General features: G+C 43.3%; 1 protein-coding gene across 9 annotated transcripts in view; it reads left to right on the forward strand.

Annotated features, from left to right (window-relative positions):
* STON2 (stonin 2) overlaps positions 1-12,325 on the forward strand; it is a 110,584-nt gene that overhangs the window by 92,982 nt on the left and 5,277 nt on the right. For all 9 annotated transcript variants that reach the window (XR_005598006.1, XR_005598005.1, XM_039537077.1 and 6 more), the window contains 2 exons: positions 329-2,167; positions 10,177-10,379. Coding sequence is in view for 7 of the 9 variants with exons in the window: in XM_039537077.1 (XP_039393011.1) it covers positions 329-2,167; positions 10,177-10,379 (2,042 nt within the window). In the remaining 2 variants the exon portion in view is untranslated. The remainder of the gene's footprint in view (positions 1-328; positions 2,168-10,176; positions 10,380-12,325) is intronic.

Consider the following 12,325-nt stretch of genomic DNA (forward strand, 5'->3'; position numbering starts at 1 on the left):
TACAGAAAAAATGACTGCAATATGGTAGGTGTTTGTTTTCTCCTTTTAGGTTTTGTTTTGTATTGGAGAGAGGAGGAAGGTACAATCTCTGCTGCTATTCCTATTTTCTTCATTTGTCTCTTGCTGCTTCTTTCTACCTTTGTGTCTCTGTCCCTTTGGAGGTGACTGGCACCGGGCCCTCAGTTCCCTTGCACAGCATGCAAATTAGCCCATTTTGTGCATGGAAACTACGGTGCCCACAAAGTTTCTCCTTTAGAGAAAAGAACTAGTTGGCTTCAGGCTAATGGACTAAAATTTCCCTTTTCTCTCTCTTTCTCTCTCTTTAAAGACAATTCCTCGTCTTTCCAGGAAGATGAAGAGGTAGATATGGAGGCTGTCAACTGGCAGCTGAACAGCACCCCCATGAATGGGCACTCTCCAACCCCAACCACAGCTCGTTTCCCCAGCTGGGTGACATTCGATGACAATGAAGTCAGCTCTGCTTCCCTCCAGAGCCTTTCTCCCTTGAAACCAGACACCCCACCAATAGCAACGCAGACTGCAGATGTGAACTGTAATCTTGCTGCATCCTTTAAGAAGAGGGAGCGACCCAGGAGCACATTGGTGGACCTCACTAAAGTTCAAAAGCTAGATCTTTCCTCCTTAAATAGGCTGCCTTCTGTTGGAACACCCCCCTGGAGTGCTACTAATCCCTTCCTGGATGAGTCTCTGAGGGATGTCCAACCCTCACCCATCAACCCATTCAGCTCATTCTTAGAGGAACGAGATAGACGTTCCCACAGCTCCTCTCTCTCCAGCGCTCCAGGCCAAAGCCAAAGAGACTCCCTTATTATTCTCTACCAAGAACCTGACACCATCAGCTTTGATGAGTCAAGCAAAAACGTAACCCACACAGATGCTGTCGAGCAGCTCAAGCAGCTCCGGATTGGGGATCCAGATCACCTGAGCAGCCCAATTCTACCTGATGATGACCCCTTGATGCCATTTGAGGTGGATGGCACATTGTTGAACTTGGCCCCATCTCAGCCCAAGGATGGCTGGCCAATGATGCTCAGGATACCAGAGAAAAAAAACATCATGTCATCTAGGCATTGGGGGCCAATCTACGTCAAGCTGACTGCGAGCGGGTATCTACAGCTTTTTTATGAGAAGGGACTGGAGAAGCCCTTCAAGGAATTCAAACTTGAGATCAGTCATGAGATTTCAGAGCCCAAGCTCCAAAACTATGATGAGAATGGAAGGATACACAGCGTGCGTATAGACCGCACCATCTACAAGGAGAAAAGGAAGTATCAGCCTAAACCAGCAATCAGCCACGCAGCAGAAAGGGAACAAGTGATAAAGCTAGGCACTACTGATTATGAAGACTTCCTTAGTTTCATCAGCGCAGTTCAGGATATACTAATGGACTTGCCAGCCTCATCAACAGATCTGAGCACAGTGGGATTAAACTATCAAGAGGAAGAAATCACTGTTGATGTCAAGGATGAGTTTCATGGCATCTTGGCCAAAGGAGACAATAGGATTCTCCAGCATAGTGTGCTGACACATATACATGTTCTCAGCTTCCTTTCTGGCCTCGCAGAATGCAGGCTGGGCCTTAATGACATCCTTATAAAAGGGAATGAAATTGTTGCACGGCAGGATATTATGCCCACCACTACCACTAAGTGGATTAAGTTGTATAACTGCCGGTTTCATTCATGTGTGGACGAGGAAATGTTTAACAGCTCCCACGTTATCCAGTTTAATCCCTTGGATGCCTGCCGATTTGAGCTGATGCGGTTCAGGACTGTGTTTGCTGAGAAGACTTTGCCTTTCACTCTGAGAACAGCAGCCATTGTCAAAGGTGCTGAAGTGGAGGTCCAGAGCTGGCTGATGATGTCCACTGGGTTCTCCTCCAACCGTGACCCTCTAACTCAGGTCCCCTGTGAAAACGTGATGGTCCGCTACCCAGTGCCAAATGAGTGGGTGAAAAACTTCCGCAGAGAAAGTGTCCTGGGAGAAAAATCTTTGAAAGCCAAGGTGAACAAGGGTGCCAGTTTTGGATCAACCAGCATGTCTGGTTCTGAGCCGGTAATGAGAGTAACTTTGGGAACTGCCAAATATGAGCATGCCTTTAATTCCATTGTATGGAGGATAAACCGACTGCCTGACAAAAACTCAGGTGAGTAGAGAGTACTCTGTCTGAGTGGATAAACTTAAAGGAAAGGTATATTTTGGGGGCTGGGGGACATTGGAGTTACATGGTAGAGTGGATAAACCATTGTCCTTTTGGAAGGTTCAAGGGGGCATCAATTGCATGAAATGGCTGGTTGTCTTACTCATCCTAACGGTGGTTTAATGTGTCTCACAAAGAAACACTGTTTTTGACAAAACCATTTTGGTGTAGCCACATGCAAATATGCCTTCCAACCATGGTTTTGTCAGTGCATTCTGGGACTCTTGCCTAAGCTTTCCCATAATGCACTACACTGTTTCTGAGAACAGGTACTTTTTGGGTAACTTCCAAAGGTAAGGCACTGTATTGTGTAATATCAGGGGGACCAGCTAAATCACTGTAGCTCCAGCCCTTGTGACTTCCTATCCACAATGTTGTAAATTGCACTGGTTCAGCAAGACCTGAGACAAAGATCTCACTGCATGTGCAACCAGAGCTCATACATGTACCAGGTATGGCGGTTGTGTGTGGACAACACTACAAGCTAAAAGTATTCCATGCAACAACTTGTGGCTACATCTTTCAACTAGTGTGGACAGGGATTAAGACCTGATTTAACATTTAAAGGGACACTGTCAAGGTAAATCATATAACTTAAAAACCTATCCTGCCCTGTGTTTTTATAGTTATACCTTTAATTATTAACATTCAAGTAATCTGCAAAATCTAATTTACTTTTTACCACCATTACATTTGTTCACTTTCTGCCCTTCACCCAGTTTGGGCAGTGAAATTTGACCATCTAGTTTACTTTCTGTTTATAGTGAATTACCCTTTCTGGTTCCCATGCCCTTGGTTAATGCAATTCTTTGCATAAACACCATTTAAAAGTGACTTGTTCCTGTAGCTGCCTCACTGGGCAGGTTCCTGCCTGTACTTTTTCCCTACAAGAGAAGTTCCATGATGCTCGAGACTTGGTCCTTTCTGAGAACATCTGTTCTCGTTTGGCAGGAGGGAAGGAAAGCATTGAACCAGGTGCTTCTCACCTTTTGGATCACTTTTTAGCTCAGTAAGGAATTCACAGAGTACAAACCTGGAGAGACATTACTCTGACAACAAATGAGGCTTGGAGAGTTTACTTTGGAGGAGAGACTAGAAGCTAAGAGTAGGGGGAATAAAAAGAAACATCAGGATGAAAGACTAATCTCATGTCAATAGCAGCATGCCTGGAAAACTCCATACTATCAGCCTGACCCTAAACACAAATAATTATGTGCTTGCTAGGAAAATTCCACTGTGCTGCCTGCATGACCCTTCAGGTCACGGGATGAAGTTCAGTGACAATTATTCTTCTCTGGTACCGTCCATCTGAGGATCTCAGTGTGCTTTACAGACATTACAGCAGGGAAAACTGAAGCCCACAGAGATTAAGCATATGTCTGCGCTTCAAGATGGAAGGTGCAATTTCCAGCTCAAGGTGACATACCCCTGCTAGCTCTGATCAAGCTAGCATGCTAAAAATAGAGTTTAGCCCTGGCAGTGGGAGGGGCTAAGTACATACACATCCAAGTTGTTAGGCAAGTACTCAGGGCTGCTATCCCTCACACCACCACAACTATGCTCTATTTTTAGTGTACTAGCTCAGTCATTAGTCTAGGTATGTGTCCCTGAGCTGGAATTTACACCTCCAGCTCAAAGTATAGACATAACCTTAAGTGACTTGTCTAAATTCATACAGTATGTCATTAGCAGAATGCTCACAGATTCCAGAATTCTTGACTCTTTTGCCTGCTCAAGCCATTAGTGATGCTCCCTTACCCACTTTCACCTTATGTGAAATGTTAACCCAAGACTCCAGTTCTTTGTCTTTGTCTCTGTCCGTAACCTTACATCTGCCTCCCAGAAGGGGAGGATGAAGCTGAAATGCAGTCCCTGCTGTTGGAGAGTCTTCCCACACAGTACTGAACAGTAGCGACACATGTGTGCTAACTGTCTGTCTGATACACCTGGGAGGAGGCGGGGTGCCCTGCCTGCAAACAGCCCCTGCTGTCAGGTCACATTGTGATTTGAGGGAAAGGAAAGGGGAGCAAGCATTGTGACATGGCCACTGAATCTAGGGGAGGTGGTATGGGCGGGAATGATAAAGTATTGGTGGAGGTACCGGTATATTTCTTGACAGCACTTATCCCATGGCTCTAGATCAGGGGTAGGCAACCTATGGCATGCACGCCAAAGGCGGTGCGCAAGCTGATTTTCAGTGGCACTCACACATCCTGGGTCCTGGCCACTGGTCCGGGGGGCTCTGTATTTTAATTTAATTGTAAATGAAGCTTCTTAAATGTTTAAAAAACCGTACTTACTTTACATATAACAATAGTTTAGTTATATATTATAGACTTATAGAAGGAGACCTTCTAAAAACATTAAAATGTATTACTGGCAGGCGAAACCTTAAATTAGAGTGAATAAATGAAGACTCGGCACACCACTTCTGAAAGGTTGCCGACCCCTACTCTAGATGCTCAGAATATACAACAAATTTAAAAAAAAAAATACACAGACAGCTGCCTGAATGAAGCCACCCACAACAGTCACCCAAAATATAATAATAGAGACCCACCTAGTTAGCCATCCACAAACTTCAGCCCTTATCAAAAGGTGGGCTTTGCTGCATGCCCTGAATGTTGACAAATCCAGGCTCCGGTAGACCAAAAAGGGAGGGCAAATTCCACTTTCAAGGACCCCCATAGAAAATACTATGCAGCAGCCCCCTCCAGTTTAAATCAAGAGGGATTTAGCTGCCTGTCCTTACTGACTGCCACTGAAGGTGGTATTGGAGTGGGTCGCTCAGGTAACCAAGTCCTAAACCATTTAACCCAGTGTTCACTTGCAGATCATAAAATCCTAGGAATTATTCCTGTAGCTTCACTGCCTTATCCCGACTTCTTGTCTTTGTGGTTCCTGATATGAACAGGCCCTATGCTGTCCAGCTTTATAACCTGCCACCAAGGTCATCTGCGAAAGCATCTGGGCCATTTGCTTGTGGCTACAAATTCAAAAGCATATGACTGAATCAAACAATCCATGTATTTAGCCTGTGTTTTTCTCTTGGAGGTAACTAATGGTAGGATTCTATGGAGTATGTTGCTGAGCTTCTTCCCAGAACAGCTTGGTAAACTCTGTTGCTCTTCTCTGATTCACAATGAACTTGTTGACACTGGCTGATAAAGGAAGCCTGTTTATAGGCCCCGCAGAGCCTCAGTCACAACTGGATGTGATCCAGAACAAGAGAACTAACATGTATTTTTACCCTCTAGACAGTGGAACAAAAGCGTATTAAGAAAATATCTATACAGAGGCTTCATGATCATGATCATAGGAAAAAGCTGTACAAACAAAACAGAGGTGTGACCCAAACCAGAATCTTGGATCTAGATATCCTGAACTGTGGAGCAGTTTGGCTATGGATCCAGTCCCAAGCATGCTGGCTTGGCCCTACCTATAAAGTGGGCCAAATTAAAACCCTAGATCTCACCGCCTCTGAACTTCGGGGACAGTTTAGAACCAGGTCCCTTCCAAACATGGCAGCTCAAGCCAATTTCTGAAACACAGATAATTTTCAACATGGACTTTATTGTGAGAAGTGAGTCATTGAAAGTGAGACTGAGGTGTTCGTGCCTCAGGGAGGCAGGAAGCCCAGAAGAGGATAAATCTGTCTGATGTCTTCTCGGTTTTACTACAAACTTTATCTGTCTTTCAGGCTGAGGAGTCTGATTGGATGTGGCGGGGGAAATAGAAGTATAATTAAGTTATATTTTGTGACCCCTGAGCAGTTAATGACTGCTTGGGTTCCATATATGCCCTAATAACTTTGTGTATTTTTGCATTCACGGACATTTCACTTATATAACATAAGTGCCAGACATTTGAGTGGGCACCAACAATAAATGTTTGAAAGATGTGCACAGTGAAATTTGAATGTACTGTTACTCGTTATTGCTACTAGAATTGATCAAATAGTTTAAAAATAAATGACACCTTCCCCCCCATGATTTATAGCTCAGTTCAGTTGTGCAGAGTTCAACTGACTACAGCTCATGGGGTCATGTTATGTGTAAACCAACATAATTTAGGCTAATTTAGGGATTGATACTGCTCTCTTTGAAGTCAGTGGGAATTTTACCATTGACTTTGATTGGTGGGAGTTGGCTGAGGCCCTTAGATTGCAAGTTTTTTACAGCAGGGACCACGTTTGTTTTGTCTCAAGTGCATCAGTGGCACTCTATAAACAATCAGAAACAGTCAGTTCAAATAAACATTATGTCTGTTGTGATAGTTAAAGACCTTGCTTATTTGTCCTGTGTTGCCAGAAAAGTAGGTTCAGTGTTTAGTTTCATTCTCATGATGTTACGCAGTGTCTGAGGTTTTTTTGTATTATAGGTGGGGCTAGTTGCACCACCTATCATTTAGGTTGTTTGACATTTCCTATTACAAGACCCTGTTTTGACAAACTTTAACTGTTTGGGCTTAAATTTTTACATGCCAGGGGTCTTCCTCTGGCTTTTTTTTTTTTTTGCCCTTTTTTCCCCCCCTAAACTTCAGACAGAGAGGAATCAGACAGAGAGGCTAGGGACTCATCCATTGTTTAGCCCATGTTAAAAAATTATTAAGATCTTTCCTCTGAAATGCTTTAGTGACTCCATGCTTTGAAGCAGGGATTTCAAAGTTGGCAGGGGGTGGTGTTTGTATGAGGGATGTGCCATTTACCATTCACATGAAAATCCACCATCCCTCCAGATGGTTCAGCATGCTCTGCTCTCTCTGGCTAAACAGCTCCACTGGCCATTGGAGGTGTGGATATAATGCTGCCTCCCATCCACGTTAGTCTCCCTTTCTGGGGTGTTTCTGCTGACAGAGATTCTAGGAGAATACAGTCTCTGTGCTTAATGGAGACAATAATTGTACCCAGCCCCAACATATACAATGTTGGGAAAGATTCCTTGTCCCCCCTCCCCTTGTGCATCCATGCTGTAGTCAGACACAGTTTGGTCCTTAAGCTCTCTGTGCCTCAGTTCTCCCCACCCCAAACAGGAATACTTCCTTACCTCACAGTGATGGTCTGTGGATTAAATATAGATAATGGGTACAGTTTTCAAAGCATCTAAGTCCTGTTTTCAAAAGTCAATGGGACTTAGCCTCGTAAGTGACAAAAGGCCCAGATTTTTAAATGTATTTACGTATTATTTTTGAAAATGGTACTTAGGGTATGTGTCTACACTGCAATAGGGAGGTGTATACAGTGGCTGCAAAGACATACCTGAGCTAGTTTGTCAAAGCTAGCTCGAGTAACAATAGCAGTGAAGCCGCAGCAGCACCAGCACTTGAGTATGTACTCAGGATCCGAGGCAGGCAGGGCTATCTCTTGCAGCCGGTCATGCTGCCACAGCTTCACTGCTACTGTTACTCGAGCTAGCTGTGATCTATCTGGTTATGTCTACACTAGCTACAGTCACACCTGTGGATTGCAATGTAGACATGCCCATAGGCTACAGCCTCACTGCAGCTGGGAGGTGTAGTTCCCCTCTCAGGTAGATGTATATGCACTACTCTGCTCAAGCTAGTGCACTAAAAGTAGCAGTGTGACCATGGTGCCACAAGCAGCAGCTCAGGCTCACCGTCCAAGTACATGCCTGGAATCTTGGACAGGGTGGTACTTAGGCAGTTAGCCCAAGCTGCCACAACTACACTGCTATTTTTAGCACACTAACACAAGCACAGCACACCGATCTGGGAATCACACCTCTCAGCTGCAGTGTAGATGTAGCCAGAGTCTCCTAAGTCATTTAGATGCTTTTTAAAAATTGTCTGCAAAGTGTTTTGAAGATGAAAAGCCAGAATTAAAGTTCAGCGGTGTGTAAATTATTTATTTATTTAAGGTCCATTTATTGGAAAAAATAAAGTCATAGTCTCCTTTTCTTTGCAACACAAGGAACAAATGAGTACCATATTATTTTAACATTTTGGGGGAGGGTTCTTTGTGCTCTTTTAAATTAAACCTTTTCCTCCTCCTCCTCCTGAAGCATGTCCTTTGATAGGCTCTTGATTTAATATACACGGAGAAGGCACAGCCCTTAAAACTTGCTCAGGACATAGACAACTGAAATTTTCTTGGAAACCTGCTTCCAGTTGCTTTTCCATTATGGAAGAGCAAAGCCATTTTGGATCCTTGAACCCCATTAGGATCCTTGAACCTTGACCCAAAACTTGCATCAAGGCATATTTGAAGTCTGTAAAAGTTCAATTAATGCCCTTGTTCTTCATTGTTTTTTGTCTCTGCACACCCTCGTCCAACTGAAGATGGGAACACCAATGCATTCTGAAGAACCTGTTTGTGCAGTATTTACTGTACGTTTATACAGTCCTTAGCACAGTGGGACCCCAACCTGGCTGAAGCAATATAAAATATTATTATTATTTATTAATAATAATTGTTATTTCTGGCCTGACTAGAAGCAGCATTTACCTTAAACTTCATTAGGAAGCCTTTGTGCATGGTTGAGTAGTGTTTGTGCAGTGCTTTGAAAATACCAAATGCTCTGTGGATGGAATTCACCCCTCTGAAGAGGGACTTGCACAGGGCCTATAAATCCCATTTTGAGCTCTATTTTGAGGGCTGAAGTGGGACTCAGAGGCGCTTAGGCGTTGTCTAGTGCTGGCTCTCTGCACAGGGGTGAATTTCACCCTGTCAGTGCTAAGAGTTAGTACTATCATTGAAGATACCCTGCCTTGCTTTGCAGGCTCAGGGGGTTGCATGTTTTGGAATAAACTCTGGGTGTGCTCATTGTTTGGGTAGTTGTCTCAACTGCTGGTCTTCCAAGGCACAATTCTGTAAGCCCATCATGTATGGTACTCCCATTCTGCTCCATGTGGAGGGCTTTCAGGCTTCTTTCCACTCTTACTTCCCAAACTCAACCTTCCGCGTTCCTTTTTAGCTTCTCAGTGTGCACCTTGATCACCTATATAAAAGGCAAATGCTCCCATAGTGATTGCAAAATGGATGGTTAGAAATTAAACATCAGCATGCACAACCAGGTGGCCAGAGCCTTGTTGTGTCATGCATGGATTTGTTTTACTTAGACAAATGTAAGGATAATAATCACGCTTAGAATCAATCGAACACCCTTCAGCCAAGGTTCTCAAAGTGCTTTTGAAAGATACTATCCTCATTTTGCAGATAGAAAAATTGAGGCACAAAGAGGTTAAGTGACTTGCCCAAGATCACAGTGAGTTGATGACAGGCAGGAATAGAACCCATATGTCCTGATGGTCAGCCGGTGCTCTAATGACTAGACCACACTGCTTTCCAACAGGGCAAAGGAGACAAAAAACCAAATGTAATGCTCACAGATCACTACAATTTTAAACTATCACTTACATTGCCCTTTTTAAGGAGTGAGTATTGTGTACGGGGATGGAATAATGAACTAGAAGTTGGAATTCCTGGGTTCTGTTCCTAGCTTGGCCATTGACTTGCTGTGTGACCTTAAAGAAATCATTTTTTTTAGTTTTATTTTCCTATCTATAAAATGGTTATAATATCTAGCTGAAAGGCTAATATCATTCTCAGATGAAAGACAACATTGGACTGTGTACTGCAAGATCCTGCCTTTGGCTGTGCCCAATACCTGATGCATCAGAGGAAGTAAAAAACTGCCCACAGTACACCAGTGCTGTACATGGAAATAGGTTGGAGAATTCTTTCCTGATCCCTGTGGTGACTGGTTTATACCCAGAATTCTCATTCACTGAAGCCGCTCTAGAATGATCAACTATCATCCCTGCAGCTTGTTTGCTTTAGTCATCTCTGGAAGCTCCAGCTGCACTGTAGCTATTATGATTTCATAACTTACTCAGGCAGATTCTCTGTTTACCCCTGTTTTAAGATGCTTCTTCCTAGGTGTTGCCCTTGTTAATCTTCACAACAGTTTTAAGTTTCATTTTCTCTCTCTTCTCAGCTTCCGGCCATCCCCACTGCTTCTTTTGCCACCTGGAGCTTGGCTCTGACCGGGAAGTGCCTTCCAGTTTCATCCGCTATGTGGACGTGGAGTTTGACATGCCCACCACTTCAGCGTCCAAAGCCACTGTTCGGTCCATTTCTGTAGAGGACAAGAGTGATGTCAGGAAATGGGTCAACTATTCAGCACACTATAGTTACAAGGTAAAGTGAGCAGCCGGCAGTCACTGCGGCTAGCATAGCTGTTGCATGAGTCATTTTTCTTTCAATGTATTTAATGCTGGTGAAAGAGATGATTTATCAAGGTGACACAGAGTCAGAGGTGGGAGCAGAACTCTTGACTCCCAGCCCTGTGCTTAGACAACCCTAACTCATCGCGCTTTGAATTCCTGTATCCATCACTGCCAAATAAGTAACTGTTGAGTGACACAAGGTTTCCCCATGCTTTTCTGTAAGAGTAGTATACACCTTTCTTTCTAGCTTCAGCAATTTTGCAGTTATTCTAGTCAAAAGTAAATATTTCAGTACTTTTAAATGGTGATGGGCTAATTCCTGAGCTGGCATAAATCAGCATAGCACTATTTGTTTCAGTGGAGCTAGACCAATGTGCACCAGCTAAAGATGTAGGATAAAATCTTCAAAAATGCCTAAGTCCCGTTTTAGAAATGACTTTCAGTGAGACTTAGGGTACATCCACACTACCCGCCGGATCGGCAGGTAGCGATCAATCTGTCGGGAATCGATATATCGCGTCTCGTCTAGACGCGATATATCAATCCCCGAATGCACTCCTGTCGACTCCGGAACTTCACCAGGGTGAGCGGCAGTAGCAGAGTTGACGGGGGAGCCGCAGCCGTTGATCCCGCACTATTCCCGTAGCTGAAGTTGCATATCTTGCATCGACTTCCCCTACCAGTGTAGTCCAGGCCTTAGGCTCCTAAAGGCCAGATTTTTAAAGGTATTTTGGCACCTAAGTATAGTTGGTCAGGAATTTCTCAACACTTTTTTCTTTCTTTTCTTTTGGGGGGTGGGGAGTGAGAAGGGGGCAGATTTGTCAAAAGCACAACTTTTTGTGGAAATGGACCAGTTTTGACAAATCTTTTGTCTGGAAGTTTTCATGGGTCCAGGATGGAATTTCTGGTCAAAACTAGGAGAGATTCCAATAGTCTGATTCAGAGGCACTTAAAACCTGGTTTTCCACACCCCAGGCAACTGCCATAACCACTGACCTATAGAGTCAGAATGTGTTTGTCTCAGTTTCAAAGTAGGGAGGGACTAGAACGTCCTGATTAAATGGCTGTAAGACATTTTGATATGGGCAAAACAACATCTTTTTTCTATAACCTTGTTTTCAGAAATGATAGGACCATCTTTGCTGAAATTTTCTACAACAAATTCAGCCTGAGGCAGATAATTGGCATGTAAAATTTCAAAATGGTTAAATTTAAGTAAAGTTGCAAGCATCTGAAAACAGGGTTCTATAATGAAAAATGTTGGACAACTTTAACTAAGGTTCTGCTACCAGCTCTGCCTGTAATAAGTCAAGCTGGAGTAGAAAGATCCTGGTCTCTATCATCCCTCCTTCTGGGAACCTAAGGGAATGGACAACTAGAGTCTTTGGCATCCAGGACTTTACTGTTGTTTTACATCATTTTGCTGGTGCCAGTGTTTGGTAAATCTGAAATACTTAGAGAGCAGGCTGTGGTGTGCCACAGAATTATGTTTTCAAACATGTTTTAAAAGGGCTTTCTTCTCCTAAGGGTGTTCAGCCCAGCATGTTGACTTTATTTATGACTATGCAGAGATTGTTTATACACAGATGGATCTGAACTGTTTTTATTTTACTCTTGAATGTTTTCAGTGTGTTTAAAATGTATATGTTTCATTGTAAAATTTCTGGGATACTGTTGTAGATTGGTGCTATTTAGAAATACAGTTACTATTATTTAGTTAACAATATCAATAACAAGAATCTCTAATCTAAACTCCTTTGAATTTCAGGGAGGCTTGGATTCAGATCTTATGATCAAAGTCAGCTTCTGCAATTTTAAATTGTGGGTTTGGATCTAAAACCAGAAGGGGGATGATACCAATAGCAGTTTGACTGTATCCAGAGTTACTCAGGGACAGTTCTTTTCCTGACGTTTTGA

This window comes from Mauremys reevesii, linkage group 4 (genome assembly GCF_016161935.1).
Source record: "Mauremys reevesii isolate NIE-2019 linkage group 4, ASM1616193v1, whole genome shotgun sequence".
Taxonomy (NCBI): Eukaryota; Metazoa; Chordata; order Testudines; family Geoemydidae; genus Mauremys; species Mauremys reevesii.